Source organism: Anolis carolinensis, chromosome 1 (assembly GCF_035594765.1).
Source record: "Anolis carolinensis isolate JA03-04 chromosome 1, rAnoCar3.1.pri, whole genome shotgun sequence".
NCBI lineage: Eukaryota > Metazoa > Chordata > Lepidosauria > Squamata > Dactyloidae > Anolis > Anolis carolinensis.
Window position 1 is genome coordinate 22,699,456 of NC_085841.1, and position 22,087 is coordinate 22,721,542.

Here is a 22,087-nt window from a genome sequence, read left to right on the forward strand (position 1 = left end):
CAGATTGGAAGGCGGGTGTGTGTGTGTCTTTACAACTAATTGCCTCTACTTTCTATAAAAGGCAAGGGAAATATTTTTTCCTGAAGAGATAATAATTCACGCTCTTTTCCTCTTCCTGTCCAAAACCCATCTTGATCAGAGCGAGGCACTTTGCTTCTCCTTCAGCTCCCCTCCCTTGTCTCTCTGTGTTATATCTGATGCCCAACACTAAACCCTTGCTCTTGCTTTGCCACGCTACGCATTCTGTGCATTAGGCTATGTTTATTGCCACCCTCGCATCCAACTGTCTGCCTGTGTGTCCCTTCGCATTGCTCAAAAGCACGTGAGCCGCCACATTTCCCACATCGCACACGTCCGCGATGCACACTGCAGCAGCAGCAGCTCCATACCCTTGAGTTTGTTTTACTGTGAGGGAGAAGGACTACACTGCCTCAGTCCAAACACTAGATATCCTAGCACTACAGTAGGACAGCTTTTCTCCTTTTAAATGAAAGCTGGACTGAAATGGAAGGGAGACCAATTCCCTCTATTGCCTTAACCGGATCTCAGTGCTCCTCCAAGCATTTTTCTGCATCCAACTTGAATTTCTCTTTTCAGACCCAGAGAAACAACTTCTCTCTAAAGTCCTGGCGTGCAGCAACGTAATCTGTTTTGTCCTTTTAAACTCTGTCCTCTCCATATATGCAAGTCTCTTCTATTTCAACCTTATTTTTTAATTCACATTGACAAGATTGTGTCTCCTCCACTCCCCTCAGAAAAAACAACTCTATAACAGGATTTTTAAAAAGGATTAATCAACCTGAATGGTACACCAAACACTAAATGCTTTGGGTCTCATTCCAGAGAGAAAAGCAGGGTACAAATTAATGTAATAATAAATTTAACAATAATAAATGACTTCCTTCTAACGTTCCAGCATGCAGCAACTTCATCTGTTTTGTTCTTTTAAACTTTGTGCTCTCCATCCATGAAGTCTCTTCTACCTCAACCTTGTTTTTTTCCCGTTCACATTGACAAGATTGTGTTTCCTTCACTCCCTATAGAATAGATGATTCTGTAACAAGATTTGAAAAGGGGTTAGGTCTTGATCCAGCGAAGAAAATGGGGTACAAATAATATACTATATAATAATACAAATAAATATAATAACTATATATAAGTGTGTGTGTCAAAGTATATATTTTGGTGGCTGGTTTTACCACAAAGGCTTTTACATTGCATGATGGATCTACATCAAACTTGGCACACATACCCACCTTTATCTTATTTATTTTTCATCCCACCTTTCTCCTCATAGAGCAGGCATGGGCAAACTTCGGCCCTCCAGGGGTTTTGTACTTCAACTCCCATAATTCCTGACAGCCTACTGGCTGTTAGGAATTGTGGGAGTTGGGAGTCCAAAATCCCTGGAGGGCCGAAGTTTGCCCATGCCTGTCATAGAGGGACTCAAGGTGGTTAACATGACTCAATACAAACTAAAAAAACAGAGCCAATGCATGAAATTATGATTATAAAAAGAAATCATTGTGTGTCACTAAGCTAACAAATTGAAACCGCACTAAGCAAACAAATTGAAACCGCACTGGAGACTTGGACATGGAACAACGGATTCAAACTACTGGAAAGGAGATTCCACCTGAACATTAGGAAAAACTTCCTAACTGTGAGAGCTGTTCAGAAGTGGAATTCTCTACCCCGGAGTGTAGTGGAGTATTCGTCTTTGGAGGCTTTTAAACAGAGGCTTCCTGCCTAGAGGAATCCTTTGTTGTGAGGTGTTAGCTGGCCTTGATTGTTTCCTGTCTGGAATTCCCATCTTCTGAGTGTTGTTCTTTATTTACTGTCCTAATTTTAAATTTTTTAATACTGGTAGCCAGATATTGATCATTTTCATGGTTTCCTTCTTTCTGTTGAAATTGTCCACATGCTTATGGATTTCAATGGCTTCTCCGTATAGTCTGACATGGTGGTTGTTAGAGTGGTCCAGCATTTCTGTGTTCTCAAATAACATGCTGTGTCCAGGTTGGTTCATCAAGTGCTCTGCCATGGCTGTCTTCTCTGGTTGAGTTAGTCTGCAGTGTCTTTCGTGTTTCTTGATTGGTGTTTGGGCAATGCTGCACTTGGTGGTCCCTATGTAGACTTGTCAACAGCTGCATGGTATACGGTAGACTCCTGCAGAAGTGAGAGGATCCCTCTTGTCCTTTGCTGAAAGTAGCATTTGTTGGATTTTCTTTGTGGGTCTGTAGATAGTTTGTAGGTTGTGTTTCTTCATCAGCTTACCTATGTGGTCAGTGGTTCCCTTGATGTATGGCAACATCACTTTTCCTTTGGGTGGATCTGGCTCGTTCTTGGCCTTGCAGCTCATCTGGTGTCTGTGGTGGAGTATCCATTGGCCTGTAGAGCCCAGTTTAGGTGGTTCAGTTCCCCTTGGAGGAGGTGGGGTTTGCAGATTCTGTTTGCACGGTCTGCCAGGGTTTTGTTTGTGCTTGTTTTTTGACCTGGGTGATGACTGCAGTTTTCATGAAGGTATATATCCGTGAGTGTAGGTTTTCTGTATCCTTCTGGAACACGGCCATACAGCCTGGAAAACTCACAGCAACCCAATGATTCTGGCCATGAAAGCCTTCGACAACAGAGAAGCATACACTTTGTGTGGTCAAATAGTGGTTTTACTTGTGTCCCTCAGGGAAAATTGTGAGCACAAGCAAAACTGTTTTAAGTCCCATCCCATCTATACTGCCATAGATTGGCTGCACTGAACTGGACTATATGAGCCTACACTGCCATGTAATCCCATTCAATGCAGTTAATCTGCATCCTGAAACTGCGTTATGTGGCAGTGCAGACCCACCCTCAGTCAGTCGCCCTCCTTCCTAGTATCTGACTCCCCAGCAGGGGGCGCATGATTCCCAGCGCAGCCTGTGCGTGACGCATTGCAGGTACGAAACCACCAATCAGAGCAGACCGTCCGTTAGTCTCCTCACTCACACGTTTGCCCCATTCTCGGTCTCCTTCCGCGGAGAGGAAAAAAAAAGTCCCATTACAATTAGCTCCCCTACACATAGAGTACATCAATCTCGTTCTCGAATTGGGGCGGAATCAAATTGCGAAGGAAGCGCGGGAGAGGCAAGAATGGCAAACGAGGGTTCGAGGGAGCGGGGGGGCCGGATCTCGTTCCTCACCGCGCGCCTAGTTTCTTTGTCGGCGCGCGCGCGCGCGGAGGGATCCAGGAGGGCGGTGAGGTGGTTTATGAGGCGCTGCCGGCAGGCGGGCTGTGCTCAGTGTGAGGCGAACTGCCGGACGGAGCGGAGGCAGAGAGGAAGACAGCGAGCCAGACAGCCGCGCCCGAACTCCCGCCTTCTGAGCCTCGGCAGGCGGTTTGCGCTCCACCATCTCGCCAGCTTAGTAGGAGTAGCCGCCGCCAGGCCCGGCCCAAGCCAACATGGTTAGCAAAGGGGAAGAGAGCGGGGAAGATCGGTCGGGGGAAAGAGTGGTATCTTGAGAATGCGGGGGAAGGTTTTTCGTTGTCGGTTTTCTACTTTTTACCCTCTCCTTTTTCTCCTCGCGCCTCAACGGTTTTTACTTGGATTCGGAACTGACGCTAACGGTTGTTAAAGACGCCATACTGGCTCTTTCGACGAAGGGGAGACTGAGTGGGAAGGAGGCCATGGTTTGCCTCAGTTGGCTTCCCTCTTGGCGAAGGGAACGGTAAGAGGGGCGAAGGGAACGTGGGCGGGGCCGTGGGAGGGCTGCTGTCATAGCAACCCCTTCGGTCACCGCCCATCCGACCCCTTTTTTGCTGCGGGGGTGGGGGAGCGGTTGCTGGGGCAACGGAGGCGCACCCTCGTGATCTCCCCCCCCCCTTTTCACAGTCGTATTACAAATACTTTGTTATTCGCTTTGAGCAAAATCGTACAAGCTTTGTGTCGCTGGGAGTTTTCTGGGCTGTGTGGCCGTGCTCCAGAAGCCGCTCCTGACGTTTCACCCACATCTGTGGCAGGCATCCTCAGAGGTTGTGAGGTATATTGGAAACTAGGCAAGGGAGGTTTATTTGGAAGGTCCAGGGTGGGAGAAAGAACTCTTCGTTGGAGGCAAGTGTGAATGCTGCAATTAATCACCTTGATAAGCATTGAAAAGCCTTGCAGCTTCAAGGCCTGGCTGATTTCAGCCTTTTGCTTTTTTCCCTTGGCTGCTGCTGCTATAGAAACTAGGACAGGCGTCAATGGATTTCAAGTGGCAGGAAAAGAGATGCTCCCTAAACCAGCCATGGATAAACTTAACAGCCAGTTGTTAGGAATTATGGGAGTTGAAGTCCAAACACCTGGAGGGCCGCAGTTTGTCCATGCCTGTTCTACCTAAACAGCCAAGAAAAAAGCATGATGCTCAGATTTGTTTGGCAGTGAGATATGCTGCCTGGAGGTCCTTCCACACCGCTGAAGAAAATCCCACATCTTCTGCTTTAACAGGAAAATGTATGGCAGTGTGGATTCAGATAACCCAGTTCAAAGCAGATATTGTGGGAATTTCTGTCTTGGTGTATTCTGGGTTATATGGCTGTCTGGAAGAGCCCTGGGAATGTGGTGGAATCGTCTCTGAAGGTTTTTCACAGAAACTGCATGGCCATCTGTTGGGACTGCTTTGATTGTGTTTTCCTGCATGGCAGAATGTGGTTGGACTGGATGGCCCTTGCGTTCTCTTCCAACTCTTACTATTCCTGATCCTATTGCATCCTCCACTCTACTTTCTGTTCCATGGAACAGAGATGTCTCTTTAGATAGAAAGTGTTCATCTTCCTACAGTAGATTGCAGCCCAGCCGTAATGTGACCATCTTGCTAAGGGTTGCGACTACATAAAATTAAGGTGCGATCATATTTTACTTTATTCTTTCAAGTGTTGGATCTACACTACTGTATAATACAATGTGAATTCCATTGAATGTATGGTCTACACTGACCATACAATGGAAGTTCAAACCATATTATATGGCAGCGTACATCCGCCCTCTATTTTTCAAAACCCTTACTCCGTAATAGTGTGCCTTTTCCTTTAAAAAAAAATAATGTCCCTTCTGAAGTTGTTTTGACCTTTTCCCCTGGTGGTGCAAGAAAAGAGCTAGGAAGGAGGAGGAAGATTCTTAATGGTTTAGATTTTTGGGGAGTGGTTTGCAGCTCGGACACTTCAGCTGCAATGCAACAATGGTTACCTGCCAGGAATGCAGGCAGTGTGAATTTTTGGGTTGGTGTTGCAGTTGAACCAGATTCGCAGTACAGTTACAAGTTTGAGCACCTGTTATCCAGAATTCCAAAAATCCTCTAAAATTGTCTGCATGGGTGGCCTAGATAATGATGCCTTGGCTTTCAAATGCATTAATTTACATATTTGTTTTGCACTCAAAATCCCTAAAATAATGTGTTTAAAATTACCTCCACACTGTATATAATGAAGCATCGATTAATTTCATGTTTTTGATTTGGTTCCCACAAGATATATTGTGTACATGCATGTATTCCAAAATATGAAACACTTGGTCCCAGACATAAGGTATGCTCAAGCCATAATAGTGTGTGTGTGTTTAATGGGACATTGCTGGTTTCAGCTGCTGTATGGGTAGGCTTACTCTTCATAAATTTGATAAAAAAAGAAGGCTTTGAGGCATAGTAGAAGTTCCATATGAGGGTAGACCCAGCAGGTTCAGCCAAGGATTGGAGCTGCATGCAATCCAGTGTGAGGGGGAGGAGAGAAATGCTGCATTGACTTTTCTTAACCATACTAGGGGCTGTTGGAAGGCAAAGGACTGGAATTTCAGTAACGAGTTAATGCGGACCATCTGTCTTCTTGTCTCACTGGAAAATTGTCCTTGGCTGTACAAGGGATGGAGTGCACTTCGCTCCAGTGTCTTCTAGTTGAAACCTCAATGTGTTGATACCACAGAGATACAGCTTTACTGTTGAGGAATATTATGGAGATGGCACGTCAAGCAATAAGGCCTACTGGATTTGACTTGAGTTGTCTGTGATTATCTGGAATGAAAGCACATCTTTGGAAGAAGACATTTGGCTGTCTAAAGGGTCTTCCTGAATGAGGTCTGATACTATAATGCAGAATGCCTGCAGTCGTCCCCCCCCCCCCCTTAGATGTGAATATTTAGAAACTGAGCTGATTCTTTACCTAAAGATATATATGTCCCATTGGGGATAAGTTGTTCTGGAAGCATCTTCCTCTGTATAGACATTATTAAAAGGGGTGGGGGACCATCTTGTGTTTCTTTATGTTCAAGAAGAACATAATGCAACCCCTGGGATATGTCTGGTGAAGACACTGAGGGGTTGTGCCACATGTTATGGAGAAATTATTTCATTTTCACTTCCTGAAAGGAGTTTTTTTTCATATTAAAGATTTGCTCAGCTAAAAATAGTTAAGGCCTTTCTTTTAAGTGAAGTTTTTCTGTGTTTAGTAGTCATAATAGTGGAAGTCCCCATAGCAAGGCATAAACTTAGAAATTCATATCTCTGAAAGAATTCTAGTTTGTCGTGTTCAGTGATCCACAGTAACAAGATATACATAATACTTGAATTACTGTATTTTTTCAAGCTATGGAAGGTTTAAAGTTGACTAACTTCTAAATATTTTTTCTGGATATATATTCCTAATCTCATTTGTAGAAACTATTGACTTGATAGAAAGTTGGGCTCAAAAGCCCAGTGGTAGAGGATATGGTTAGCCAATTTCATAAGAATCCCATGAGAAGCTACTGCCATAGTTATGTACAAAATGCATTAAATGGTGTCTTTTTTAAAAAATTGGCTTTTAAGTGTTCATCAGTTCTTTAGAAAGTCTTTAAGGCTGGAGTTGATTGTTTACCATTTAACTGTAATTTAAAAGCCTAAAATAGGGACTCAAAATTTGACACCAGATCATATAGGCTCCTTAACATTTTTAATGTCATCTAGGAATGCAAATAATATTTTAAGACCTAGCCAGTTATGACATTTTCAGTAAATATGTTTAGAAGTTATCAATATAAATATGACCATGTAGACGGAAACATCATAGTTAATGTTTTTGAAATATCACTGATAACAATATTTAAAACCAGACAGTCTTACCAGTACTGATATTGCTTTCAGTCCTCACTACAATGGCAGCCTAGTAGTAAAACATTCTTGCTTCACTTTCCAATATTATTTACGGTGACAATATTCCATACAGAGGCCCTTCATTTAGTTATTATTACTTTATTCTCACCTGACCTGAGAAGAGATGGCCTAGCAGCAGTCTTTTTCCTTCTGCTGTTGACCTATTTAAAACCACCACTTTTAGTACTTAGATTCTCTTTATATGTCATGTTAATCTTTGTCCTGTTGCTCGTTGCATTGTTTTTGAAAGAGTTGAGAGGAAACTTGCTTTCTTTTCTAGGAGAAAATGGAATTTCATCAAGATCACAGGATTCCAGTTTCACCTGCAGAACTGGAAGTTGCTAAAGTAGTTCGGATGCAGAACTGTAGATGACAATGCAGTTGAGCCTGGTTGCCTTGAAGTTCTGTGATTGATGGTAGTTTCCAATAGCAAAAGTTAAGATGCTTGTCAACAGATTTAAAATACTGACTGGCACTTCATTTAATAGCATGCATATTGAATGCTGGTCATTCTAACTGAAAGTAGTTCTTGATCAGTATCTGTATTCTGTTTTTATGCTAATGCCTTGGCCCATCTTTTCTGAACCTCTACTTGTGTTTAATTCAGAAGTTTAAATTGACTCCTCTTGCTTCATAGGGTTGAACTTGAGCAGGCATTTCCCTGAAACATGAACTGTGTCTATGTTAATCATTGTCTATTGGGGGAAGAGGTCTTGGGTCACTGCATAGATCACACACTGGGGTGCTCTTGGAGAAAAGCAGCCCTTCCTCTTTTATTTTACTTAAAAGAATGAGGAAAACTAGCCTGCCCTTCTGCATACCACCTGTCATACATCCAGATCAGAGAGACAAAAGTTTATTATTTCTTATTCCCATAATCCAGCACATTTCATTTTTCATTAGGATCTTTTAAAAGAATAGTTTAGAGCTAGTGTAAAAAGCAAAACAATGGCAATCCCAGGATGCTAGAAGTCTTGCTGCTTTATTTTGATAGCTGACCTTGTGGATTTAGCAGCATGATGGGTGTGACAAGACCACAAGCTCACACGCTTCCATGAAATGTAGGGCCTTGTATTTCATGGAGCCCACTTTGCCAAAAAAATACATTTCAGTAGATTTTCCCTCTACTGACAGACTAAGGATTTTTTCTTTTTCCCATTATCTTGCATTTCAAGATTTTAGAATACATGGGCAACTTTGCTTACAGAAAGTGCAATATTTTTCAGATTTAAAAAAATCCCAAAGGGTTGATATTTCCATTCATTTAGGGGTGAGTAATCTTGCAGCACATTTTTTGACAGGACCCTTTCTTGTTGAGGATTTTGTTTTTTATGTTAAGTGGTAATTATAGTTTTCACTGACCCCACTGCTGCATAACTTTCTTCTATAGAATTCAGTTAGATCTGTCTATGTCTCTCAAACTCACAGGAAGTCATAGTGCAAGAAGAGCAAAGATCTATCTGTGCTTCTTTTTAGCCTGTTTTTCTCAGTTTTCTCTTTTTTTTGAATCTGAAACTGAGATGAGAATCTTGCTTTAATACTGAAATGGGAAATAAAATGATGGAAGATGAAACACATCTCACAGGTATAATAAGCCTTTGCTAAGTACAGTACTTCATTGCTCTTGACTTACAAGTATGCTGGGTTGGGTGTATACAATTCAAGAGACCTCTGCATTTCCTTTCTTTTACAGACCAAACCTCAAATTGGAAACATTTTTGAAATCAGTTAGCTTTTTATGTTGCTATTATGTGCTATTATCTGGAGGAAGTTTATCTTCAGAGGAACTTGTTAAGATTAAGATCCCTTGTATCACCTTTTCTACTTAGTTCAAACTTTCATGCCTTCTGTCTTGCATCGTATCTTGTCTTGAGATTTCAAAGAATCTTTGCTTGTTTTCTTGCTAAGTAGATAGAAGCTGTTTGACTGGTTCCATGGAACATCTTTTTCTGCTGGATGATGCAATATGTAATCATGTAGAGGATGTCTTTTGTCTGAAGTTAATCTTATATAATTTATCTTGGGATTAGGATGCAATATAAAAATTGTGAATCCCAAATTCATGAGAGTGCCTGTTTAAGATTTCTGTCGCAGGATACATCTGCACTGCAGAATGAATGTAGTTTGATATCACTTTAGCTGCCATAACTCAGTGCTGTGGAATCATGTGAGTTGTAGTTTGGGAAGGCCTAGCACTCTTTGGCAAAGAAGACTAATGATACTTTAGAGCCACAACTCACATGACTTCATTGTATTTAGCCATTGCAGTAAAAGAAGTGTTGAATGGCATTCATTCTACAGTGTAGGTGCACCCTAAGTCTTACTTTGACTTATTTCACCTGGCTTTTTCCTCAGTTCACAGCAGAATTTCAAAGGTGCTGAAGCTCAGCAAAGCTATCTAGTTTATTGTAGAGCATATTGCTTTTAAAGTGGAATGTCAAAATTATTGGACCCAAACAGCTATCAGGCCTACCCAGCAGAGCTCTTGATTAGGGATGATTTATGTCCAGCAGAACCTGGAAGGCCACATCTTTATCATCTTGTTTACTTTTTTAAAACTTTCAATATGTATTCTGAACCATACATTAAAATCATACAAAAGAGAAGATGGGCACATGAAAGTAAAAATGACACATAAAGCCCAAAGTCAAATCATTTAGAAATGTCAAGTGTCCTAGTGCCCTCCTGCCCTGCACTGATTTGTCCATACCCCCCTCTTTTAAAAAGAAAACTACAGTGAAATTTAGAATGCAGTACTAAGCTTTTGATGTCTCTATGTTGCCTAATGCAAATTTTAGAGCAGAGTTTTCAAACATTTCATGTTGGTGACACACATTTACAGACATGTAGCAATTTGTGACACAGTTGATTCAGTTTTACTAGCAAACCAGAGGTTAAATTAACCTCTTTTAAGAGATATAGACACATGCATTATAATAATGAATTTTATTGGGACACAACATATCTCATGAAACACACACAAATATGTATATTTAAAATATATGATTTATTGCTTATTTCACATTGAAAAGGGTTTGTTTGCATGACACCTAGCACACTGCAGCTGACACATTGATATTTCATGACACACAGTTTGGAAAGTTCTGCTTTAGAATTTACTTCAGAACACATTCCTGCACTGTAGATTGCAGGGGAAACTAATTGGGAGTCCTAGATCTCCTGTTAGCGATCTTACACGAGAAATTTGACAAAATCCTAAGGTTACGTAGAGCCTTAGGGCCCAGTCTGGAAGCATTTGGTATATGCTTCTTGACTTATCAGATTTAAAGTTGGCCTGATATGCTGAAATTAAAGTTGGTTTTATCTATCATAGAAGGCTGAGGCTTTTATGCAGGGGTTGATACTTACTATTACAGTAGAGTCTCGCTTATCCAACGTAAACGGGCCGGCAGAACGTTGGATAAGCGAATATGTTGGATAATAAGGAGAGATTAAGAAAAAGCCTATTAAACATTAAATTAGGTTATGATTTTACAAATTAAGCACAAAAACATCATGCTTTACAACAAATTTGACAGAAAAAGTAGTTCAATACGCAGTAATGCTTTGTAGTAATTACTGTATTTACGAATTTAGCACAAAAATATTGTGATTTATTGAAAACAGACTACAAAAATGCGTTGGATAATCCAGAACGTTGGATAAGCGAGTGTTGGATAAGTGAGACTCTACTGTACGTATTAAAATTATATACAATGAAATTAATTTTTTCTAAATAATGGTGAATAAATGTATGGTTTGATATATTATGCAAAATCTTTGAAAAATAGCATCTAGATAGTACCTGATTTTGAAGGTATATCTGGCAAATATTCTAGCATTTTTTTCAAACTTTGAGCCCAGAATTTTTTCATAGATGCAGAAGACTAGGTGCATCTGCATTATAGTATTAATGCAGTTTGACGCCACTTTACCTGCCATTGATCTATGCTATAGAATTGTGAGAGTTGTACTCTTATGAGGTCTTTCGTCTTCTCTACCAAAGGGTATTGGTGTCTCAACAAACTACATATCACAATTCCATAACATTGAGCAATAGCAGTTAAAGTGGTGTCAAACTGAACTAATACTAAAGTGTAGATGCATCTTTTTAAAAATTATGTAATTTTATACAACACACTTATTTACAATCTTGGAAAAGAGGCCTCTAACAATATTGTTGATGTATTCCATGTGATCTCACTAGCTATTTGGAATAAGAGACTCAACAGATTCTAATTGAGATGAAAACAATCTTAAATGAATTCTTGAAATACAGTTAATATTCGGGCAGCTAGATAAACTTAAGTCACCAGATCTGTAGACAGGGTGTAGTATTTGATTTCTCAATTTATACAGCTATTAACTTCTCTCTGCTAGATTGCTGTCAAACTTCAAACAGTGCTATTACAATTTTTTTGAAATATGACATGGGTAGAATAATGCCAGTAACTCCTAGATACGGAAGATTATCCTGTCCAGCTGTTGAGATAGATGTTACACACCCATCCTCAGGCCCAACTAAATTGAAATACCAGTTTTACTGTTCTCATTACAGTTTGAAAGTCCTCTTGTTTTATTTCTACATCTTTTCCTCTGTCTTATATGAAAAACCTGCAGGCAGCTGTCATTTTTATAGTGCTTACTGTGACTTATCTAAAGATGTTTTTAAAGGATTGTGTTAAGTATTAACCTATTTTGTGTTTCTCATATATCCTAACTTTGTTTTGTTCTTCAATACTTTTTAGGCTGATCAACTGACAGAAGAGCAAATTGCAGGTGAGAGTCTAGGTTTACATTACTTCCATGTTTTCATAAGAAAGCCATGATGCTACAACTTGCAAGTTATTTTTTAGATCTCTTCTCATTTAGAACTTTATTTTTCACACTTGTCAACTGTTCAGCTATCATATAATTTAAAGACTTACTACAACCATTACTTATCTGAGAATCATTACTGACATAAACGTATTGTATCTTACTCATTTGCCTGCCTACTAATAAGCATGAACATCTGGGGCGTGATATTTATTTTCCTGTTCTAAATCTGCATGCACATACTCCCTTCATTATCAAAGGACTTGGAAAAGTGAAAATATGGAAAGTTTTTCTTTTGTAACATTCTGGATTGGAAGATTAAAAAATCTGGAACATTTATTCACAGTGTTTTAAAACAGTGCAGAGCTATCAGTGCTGGTGAAATGACATACAAAGAATAACCATCTGCATTATTTCTCTGAGTATATAATGGATTATATTAGCTATATCTGTCTCCTGACAAGAGGTCAGTGTAATGAAACAACATAAGTTTACATGAGCCAAAATAGGAAATGTGGTTTTCTAAATTCCTCCTTTTGTCCTGTGGTCTCTCAAGTTACCAAGTAGACGGGGGATCCCTGAACTATTAAAACGGGGCCAGTTAACAGTCCCTCATATAGTTGGAGGGCTGAACTATAGTTTTAAAAAAAACTATGAACAAATTCCTATGCACACTACACATAACTTATTTTGAAGTAAAAAAACAAAATGGGCACAAATACAGCCTCAATGTTTAATAATCATAATAAAATAATAAAGAGGGTTGGAAGAGACCCCTTGGGCCATTTCGTCCAAACCCCTTCTGCCTTTGTGCACCAAAAGCACTAGCAAAGCGCCCCTTCATAATTAATTATCAATTAAATAATTAAAATGCCATTACAAACAAGCAAAGCTTTGGAAGGTGTGTACCAGGCGAGGGAGGAGGTGGGAAAGGCATGCGCCTTTCCCTCCTCCTCTGCGCTGCACGTGCCTTCTTCAACGGAGGAGGAGGGAGCCGCTGCTGTGGGGGCCGGATAAATGGCTTCAATGGGCCACATGTGGCCCCTGGGCCTTAGTTTGGGGACCCCTGAACTAGACTGTTTCCAAGATTCTTCTAACCCCCTTGCAAATTCTGAAGGGTGGAAAATCATGTGGGGAAATATGGGATACTTCCTCCTCCTATTTTATGTTTATGAGGACTTTTAATTAGATCAAAGCTTTCTGAGTGCTAAGGGAACAAAGTTGATTGCATTTTTACTGCTGTCATTTGTTTAATAGTTGTTGAGATTTGTAATAAAATGAATGTGTTGAATTTACTAAGATATGTTTTAATAATATTATGCTTTGTACTTAAACCTTTAAATGGCAGCAACAATTCAGTATGTTAAGAAGATGCACTTAAGCATATATGCATTACATTTTAGGTTAAGTCTTCCACAATTCTCAGTGCCAATTTATTTGATTCCTGTAGCCAGGCCAAACTGAAGTTGACAAACAGCTGCATTTCAACAACGAGATAATTGTGCAAATGTGTTGCATTAGCACTATAATTTTGGTAGTCTGTCAGAGTAAACATTAGATTGTAAAGTTTACTTAGTAATATTGTTATACCAGACAGCTGCTGCATAGTGAAGATTAGCTACCTGCTGTACCATTTATGACTTTGACATTACAATATTTAATGGTATAGTGGTTTCATGTTTAACTATCAGATTACTATTTTAAAATATTTGAAACGAGGAACGTATGGTATTTCCCCACCATTTTAAGACACAACTGATACTCTTCCAGTGAAAGACTCTAAAATTCAAAGCTGATACTCTCAGATGGGGTGGGTGGGGGTAAGTAGATTAAGAGAGTCTAACTTAGTATATGAGAATCTATAAATATAATTTTAATATAAGTGTAATGTACCTTAATAGAATATGTTTTCTCAGAAGGTGAGCTGAAATATATGTTATAAAATGGTATGTGGTGCTGTTGATGTAGAGAATAATGTGCTGTCAAGTAGCAATAATAATTCACTGTGAAATAGCAATATCTTCCCAAATAATTTCTATTGCAGTCGAGTTTACTTTTACTAACCTTGTTTTGAATCCTTACCCCCAGGAAACAGACAAAAGTGTGGGGAATGAAATAATCTTATTACTTTGTGAAATGTAAAGCCAAATCAGCTTTCATTCTGTATGGTGCCATAAATCCCCCCCCCCCCCCCCGGCGTGGTGTAACTGACTAAAACAAAATAACAAATTCTTGCTTTTTGACAAACTATATGTATAGTACAACCTCCATATCCATGGAGGATATGCTCCAAGAAACACACACCCACACCGTGAATACCTGAAATATGAAATAATTGCAAATCCTATATTTTGGCTATACATGGGCTGAAAGTATACCATACTATCATTTTGGTAGACATGGAAACTTCAGTGTGTGTGTGTGTTTTGGAGCATATGGAAGTGAAACCATGGCTGCCAGAACTGGATAAGAGGGCCTTATTGTACTGCTGTGTAAATGTAGGCTTGGGAGGAAATACTGCAAAATCTGAAGAAAAAAAAGAGCCAACATGATATAATGATGTGAATGTTTTGGGACTTTGGGAGTCCAATATTTGAATTCTCACATGACCATAAAAATCCACTGTGTGACCTTGAGCAAACGATAGTCTTGCAGCCTCAAAAAGACAAAACCCCTCGGAACAAATTTTGTCAAGGGAACCCTGTGGTAGGTTTGCCCTGGGATCACCATAAACGACTTGAAAGGCATGCAACATCGGTACCTCTAAGGTACTTGCATATTTTCTCAAAAAGAACCAATCTTGTCTAGTCTGGTCTCCCCTTTATACGTTATATAATTTCTCTTGAAGCTAGTCAGTTATTTTTGCTATATTAGATACCTGTCTTTAGAAGTCTTTAAAATGTCAGTGTATTAATAGAATCATGCTTCATAACTGGAAGTTGTGATTTCGAATCATTTTAGGCCCTAAAGATATAACTGGCAGGTGAAATTGTGTTGAAGTGGACACCAGATCTTGGAAGACAAGTAGGGTTAGTACAGTAGAGTCTCACTTATCCAACATAAATGGGCCGGCAGAACGTTGGATAAGTGAATATGTTGGATAATAAGGAGAGATTAAGGAGAAGCCTATTAAACATCAAATTAGGTTATGATTTTACAAATTAAGCACCAAAACATCATGTTATACAACAAATTTGACTGAAAAAGTAGTTCAGTATGCAGTAATGCTATGTAGTAATTACTGTATTTACGAATTTAGCACCAAAATATCACGATATATTGAAAACATTGACTACAAAAATGCGTTGGATAATCCAGAACGTTGGATAAGTGAATGTTGGATAAGTGAGACTCTACTGTACTTCAATATGAGAGCACCAATAAATAACAGATACCATATATACTTGAGTATAACTTTGACCCAAATATAAGCTGAGGCACCTGATTTTACCACAAAAAACTGGGAAAAATTATTGATTTGAGTATAAGATATGGGTGGGAAATGCAGCAGCTACTGGTAAATTAAAAAAATAAAAATAGATACCAATAAAATTACATTAATTGAGACATCAGTAGGTTAAATGTTTTTGAATATTTACATAAAACTGTAATTTAAGATAATAAGACTTTAATAAGATAAGAGAAGACTGTCTAACTGATTACCTATATAGTCGTGTATAAGGTGACCCCAATATAAGCCAGCCAGGACCCTCACTCGAGTATAAGCCGAGGGGGGCTTTTTCAGCCGTTTTTTTAAGGGCTGAAAAACCTTGGCTTATACTCTAGTAGATACAGTACTTCTGAATGTTCTTGCCTAAAAACAACCCTATGCAATTCATAGGGTTTCCATAAGTAGACAGGCAACTTGAAGGAACATAATACACTTTCCAGTATTATTGGTTAGGATTCTAAGACCCAAAGAGTAATTTCATTGAGAAGTGTCACCTTATAAGAAGTCCTTTGATCAGATATTCGGGCACATTGGTTGTTCAGACAGTTGACTTGCTTGAGACCACTTTACAAAACAAAGGGTATGAATTGGAATTCATGAGTCATAATTCAGTATCGGGTCTTTTTCCTATTGTACAGGTATATTTATTTGATACCAGTTGAGCTATCACCTTGTGGAATCTTAGGATCTGTAATTTTGTCAGATATTTACAATATTTAGCCACAGAACTCCAGTGTCTCACCAAACTACACATTCTAGGATTTCACAGGATGCAGCCATAGCTATTAAAGTGGTGTCAAAGTGCTATAATTGTTCAGAATTGTAGAATTTAAGTCTTCCTTTTCCTTAATCTAGGAAAATAGTAAGTGGTTAGCACTAAAAGTAGTATTGTATATGATGCAATTTAGGTATTTGCTGTATTCTTCCCTTTTCCTAAATTGTGGCAGAATCAAATGAACTTTTGGGTTTGTGTGTATTCATCTATTTGTTCATTTTGAATTCTTTGTCCTTGAAGAGGAAGACTCTTCTGCAGTACAAAGACCCATATTGGAGAATAGCACTTTACCTAATCTTTTAGCCTCATTTTTTCCATCAAAACTGTAGGCTACCTATATGCAACCTTAAACACAGGAGAGGTCTTATTTCCACTAGTGTATTTTGAAGTTAGTTGATAAAATTGATTATATGGATTTTATAGTAAAAATATTGTTACCCTGTTATAATTGATGACAAATATTGAGTAAATCATATACTGTATAAGTATATGGTAAGAGCATCTGTCAGGCAATGACTCATTCCTTAATGTTCTCTGTATCGTTTCTCAGAATATCAAACCACAATTGTGACACTTTATATTCCCTTTCCATAAATACAAATTAGGCAGTTTATATACATATATTGAAACCGCACTCAAGAACTCATTTGAACAAAGTCTGTAGGCAAGAAAAAGGATTAAAAATCTGTTACAGATCCTTTCATTTCTAAACTCTGAGCAAAAGAAATTATCTACTTACTATTCCAAAGGATTTTAGAAAACTGAAAGTTTGCAGTAACTTATGTCTTGTCTGCCCCCTTCCATCTGAATGCTTAAAAACATTTTGTTGCCAAAACTGAATTTAATACATCACTTTCTTCAGTCTTCCAACATGTAGCATATTGCCAACTCTTACTGTTACGAGCAGCTGAAAAATATTTTGCATGTGTTTTTCCTTCTAAATGCTACATTTTTGACCATTTGGGAGTGTTGCCTTTAAAATTTTAGATTAATGCACCCAAAAAGATTTGCACACAGCTCTCCATCAATGCCAAAAGTCTTTTTTTCCCTACTTTTCAATGTGTTAATATTTCCTATTTATCTCAAAAAGAATAATAAATGCAAAAGAAATGTGCTGGCTTACTCAAACTCTGTTGTTATCCAAACCAATTCTATACTTTAAGCACTCCCTTCCTCTATGGAAAAAAATCTCTCTAGTATTATCCTTTTCTTTTTTGTTAAGGGTACCATATTTATTAGTAGGAAATCTTGCTATTTTGAGTGCAAGTGCCTTCAAGATGAAAAGTCTGATTATGGAGAAATAGACAGCACTGAAAACTAAAGAAAATATTTTCATCATGGAAATACATAAGATCCTCTATCCCTAAAGATGTCAATACTGTTGAGCTGTTATTACTGCTTTAAAACACTTCAGTGTGAGTCCAAGAACAGTGATGTTAGAAATTACGAATTGTATTATTTATTCTGAAAAAAAAATTTTGCCAAATGGTATGAACCCTAATCAAAGCACTGTCAAATTATGAGTAGAAAATAATTGCAATGTGCCCACTAGGGTTTGGTTCTAGGACATGAAACCCCTTACCCCAACCTGTGGATGTCAAAATTCATGAATACTCAAAGTCCATTATATGCAGTAGTGTATGAAAATGGCAGCATCAAGGGTTGTTTTGGGATATATGTAGGGAAATATTTTAAAGCCATGATTGGTGAATCCATGGATACAAAATGTGTGAATATTGAAATCCAACTACACATTTTGTTTTAGAATAATTTTTAAACCAAATGGATTTCTTAATTTTAAATTGAATGAAAACGGTAGTACTCACTTAGAGAAATTAGGAGGCTACCAAAAAATGCTGCTTCCTTCATTGCTTGCTATAGGCATCTGTAAAGATTTGATTTGTTATTAGATCTAACAGTGGGTGCCCTTTGTGTGATTGATAGAACAGCTCCTACGTTACATTCTAAGCTAGATCTTTACATTGCATGTATACAAGCTGGTTAAGAAATCCACACTGAAAAATAGCCAATTTAATGCTGATAATGCCAGAGTTAAAGTTACAGCTTGGCAGTGTTGAAAATATTAGACATGCCAGATCCCACAGAAATCAGATTATTTTTGACTTAGCTGTAATGTTTTATTGTGTCCCTTAGGCTAATGGTTTTTGATCGTACTTGGAATTGATAATCTGTATTAAAATGGAAGTTATCATTTATCGATTTAAAGAAAAGTATTTTGTGTAAGTGTCCAGACTTTGAGCTATCTGTGTCTTTCTATTTATAGAATTTAAGGAAGCCTTTTCACTATTTGACAAGGATGGTGATGGTACTATAACAACAAAAGAGTTGGGGACAGTGATGCGGTCCCTTGGGCAGAATCCAACAGAAGCAGAGTTACAAGATATGATTAATGAAGTAGATGCGGATGGTAAGTTTTATCTTAAATAGTTTAGTAATTAAAAGTCAAAGAACTTGCTCTAATAACAAAACTATTTTACAGGCAATGGCACAATTGACTTCCCAGAATTTTTGACAATGATGGCAAGAAAAATGAAGGATACAGACAGTGAAGAAGAAATTAGAGAAGCATTCCGTGTATTTGATAAGGTATTCAACTGCTGTATTTTGAGGACTTATCAAATATTTTACATGAGAATTCCTACATTCAAAGAACTTTCTGATTAAAGCTATGATTTAATGTCCCCTAGTTTGACTGAGCAGTACAAGTTTAAAAATTAAAATTAGTCCAGAAAATTATATCAAGACTCTCAGGAAGCCCTTCATTTCTTATGACCCTCTCTGATACTTGATTGTCTGAGACCTGCTGCAAATGCCAATTTCTCTTGCTTGTCAGACTGATGTCCATTTTAAAAAGGTCTATTCAGTGGAAGTCCTAACATTAGCACTTTTTTGCAAGTGGTTCATAGTTTTTCCCCCATTGCTCTGTAGAAAGATACAAATACTGTTCTGCAATTTCCAGTGATGTAACTGCCACATGACTTCAGGAAAAGGGTCTTTTGTAATGCACAATTATCTCTTTCTACTAGTTTGTTAGCTTTTTGTGGATACTATTCAGGAAATCACATTTAAAATTCGTAAGCAACCTGAATATAATCCATTAAAACATAGAATACTCCTGGGACATTGCTATCTTTTAATGGCTTTACTCTTTAATTAATTCTTGTGTGGGTAATAAAAGTGGGTGCTAAAATACTATGGCAACCCTGAGACCTACCTTTCTAATAAAAAAACAAGTCTGGATATTTAGAAATGTTCTTCATCCAGAATGATATCTGAAGTAATATATATAAAGTTAAATACTAACTTTGAGCTATCACAATAATAATAAGCTTGTCTAAAATAGTTGGCCTATTTCCAATGTTAGGCATTCTTAACTCCCACAGCCCTACATAACACATTTATTTTCATTTGTGGGATTCAAAGCATAATTGTATTTTTATTCTATTTATTTACACACCAGAGGCATATTGCCTATCTTGAACTAAGATCTAGAAGGCCAGGGTGGTCCATATATTGCTCTTCTATGCAAAGTAATTTTAAAAACAACGTGCAGCTGCTTTGTGGAGATTTTAGTTAGGGGTGGAAGAGTGGATTGAAAAACAGGAAATTCGACTGAACAAAATAGTTATTGTCTTTGAATTATTGCTAGATGTCCTTACTAAGTTAGTAGTAACATGTTCAGAGCTGAACATTAGGATTTTTTTTATACAAACCAGGCAACTTTTATATATTTTTCAGGATGGAAATGGTTACATTAGCGCTGCAGAACTTCGTCATGTGATGACAAATCTTGGAGAGAAGTTAACAGATGAAGAAGTTGATGAGATGATTAGAGAAGCAGATATTGATGGTGATGGTCAAGTAAACTATGAAGGTAAAAATTAGCATTTTAAAAATTTAGTCGTATGCATACCTACCTAAACTTAGGATCAGGAAACAAAAATAGATTCCTTCTGTGCACATATCAAGATTTTTTAGGCTTACTTTCCTTAGTACTTCTATATTTGTAGCAGAAGTAATGTGTAGCACAATAAGTCCTACTTGTCTAGCCTCTGGAGTTCTATAGGAGCCTATCCTAGCCGCCATACTTCTTTCTGTTTGGTAAAATACCTTTTTATTTAATTGATTTGATTATTAAAGATCTTTATGGGAGGAGAAGGCTATATTTTTATCTTTTTATATATTACAGTGATTTTGTTCTTTTAAAAAATGTTGGTGTTTAATATGATAGCTTGTGTAACTGAACTGTTTTTAGCTTTATTTTGTTTTAACTTTGTAAGCCATACTGGGTCCCATGTTGGGAGAAAAGTGTGACGTAAAGTTAATAAATAATAGATGGTGATGATGATTTCTGGGCTGCAACAGCACCGTTACAGATTTGGTTATAATATGTATATATCTTTAGAAGCAGGATTACAGTTCAGTTTGGCTGCTTACTTGACAGTGGACTTGTTGAGGGGTTTTTTTTTTGTTTTGTTTTGGGTTTTTTTGCATTTGACTAAATTGCCTTTAAGAGATACTATTAACTAGCAAGTTTTTTTTATAAAACACTTTACCTCAGATGCAGGAAGCAGTATCAAGTGCTTTCCTGTAATAAAGAAAACAAATAGCACAGATCGCTTATAGTTCAAAAATAAGCAAACTCATTTAATTAGAATAACATCTATATTTATCCAAAGGCAGTGTACAATGTAAATTAAAAACAGAACTGCGATGGAATAGGTTTACTAATCTGAAAGAACTCTATAAACAGTCATTTTGATTTTTAATGTCTTAAAATACAGCGTCCTTCCAAAAATAAACACCAATCATTAAATTGACTAAGAGAATAAAAGTAGTAAATACCAAATGAGCTTGGAAATTTGTTGGGTTATTAGACATATGGAATCACTGTGTTGTTAGGTAATAAATGTAAGTAAATAGCTTTTTAAATTAGGTGAGCAGTAAGTAGGGCACTTCTGAAACAAAACCGAGCAGGATATATTGCTGTACTTGAAATGCTGATCATTTTCTACATTGTCCTCATGGACAATCCTACTAAAACTGGCACAACAATTGGAATAAGTAGAAGCAGTTATAGCATGTTGTCTAGTTTGTTATCTGAACAGATATTCATTAAATTTGACTGGTGAATTCCTTTTTTCTCCTACAGAGTTTGTACAAATGATGACAGCAAAGTGAAGACACTGTACAGAATGTGTTAAATTTCTTGTACAAATTGTTTATTTGCCTTTTTCTCTGTTTGTAACTTATCTGTAAAAGGTTTTCCCCTACTGTCAAGAGAATATGCATGTATAGTAACAAACTCATTCCTCCATGTTTTCCCCTTTTATCTGTCATCCTGATATTTTGGGAAAATGATCAAAGTAACAAATGTTTGCATGTGGCTTACTCTGGATATTTAAGCCCTTCCACACTTCTAAAACTAGATGGTGTTGGTCAAACGAGGGAACATCTAGGTTATGCCTGTTTAAATTAGTTATTTTAGGAAACTTAGCATGTTGTTGAAATGTAGTCTTAACTTTGTGTGGACTATGGACAGTCAACAATATGGAACTTAAAAAGTTTGCACTATTGCAAAACGGGTGTATTATCCAGGTACTCGTACACTATTTTTTTGTACTCCTGGTCTTGTACCAGAAGACATTTTATTCTATGGTTACTATGCTTTTAAAATCTTTTGTTCAGCCACTTATTTTCAAAAGAATCTGCTTATGGCACAACTTGCCTCAAATCCATTCCAAGTTGTATATTTGTTTTCCAATAAAAATACAATTAACCTATATTGTTTCTATCATTTTTTCTGGTTATTATGTATCTCTACTTATTCCCACTACTATTCAGGGACTACACATATAGTCTGCATTTAGATGTGTGTTGTGTTGTAA

General features: G+C 37.6%; 1 protein-coding gene and 1 long non-coding RNA gene across 2 annotated transcripts; one reads left to right on the forward strand and one right to left on the reverse strand.

The window, feature by feature from the left end:
* Positions 1–694: 694 nt before the first annotated feature.
* LOC134296345 (uncharacterized) lies at positions 695–2,979 on the reverse strand. The gene is made up of 2 exons (XR_010003058.1): positions 2,849–2,979; positions 695–1,054 (listed from the first exon to the last, which is right to left on the reverse strand). It is a non-coding gene; the product is annotated as an uncharacterized LOC134296345 (long non-coding RNA).
* A 280-nt stretch (positions 2,980–3,259) lies between these two features.
* calm2 (calmodulin 2) lies at positions 3,260–21,982 on the forward strand. Its single transcript, XM_003217479.3, has 6 exons — positions 3,260–3,442; positions 11,883–11,913; positions 18,463–18,606; positions 18,679–18,785; positions 19,938–20,073; positions 21,352–21,982. Exons 1-6 carry the CDS (start codon positions 3,440–3,442, stop codon positions 21,378–21,380), a joined length of 450 nt encoding a protein of 149 aa, XP_003217527.1. The 5' UTR covers positions 3,260–3,439; the 3' UTR covers positions 21,381–21,982.
* The last annotated feature ends 105 nt before the right edge of the window (positions 21,983–22,087 follow it).

What these genes read in the sequence shown, in the direction of transcription:
- calm2 (XM_003217479.3), top strand. An exon ending in TAATGAAGTAGATGCGGATG is followed by an intron (nt 18,607 to 18,678) that starts GTAAGTTTTATC and finishes ACTATTTTACAG; the next exon opens with GCAATGGCACAATTGACTTC. An exon ending in CATTCCGTGTATTTGATAAG is followed by an intron (nt 18,786 to 19,937) that starts GTATTCAACTGC and finishes TATATTTTTCAG; the next exon opens with GATGGAAATGGTTACATTAG.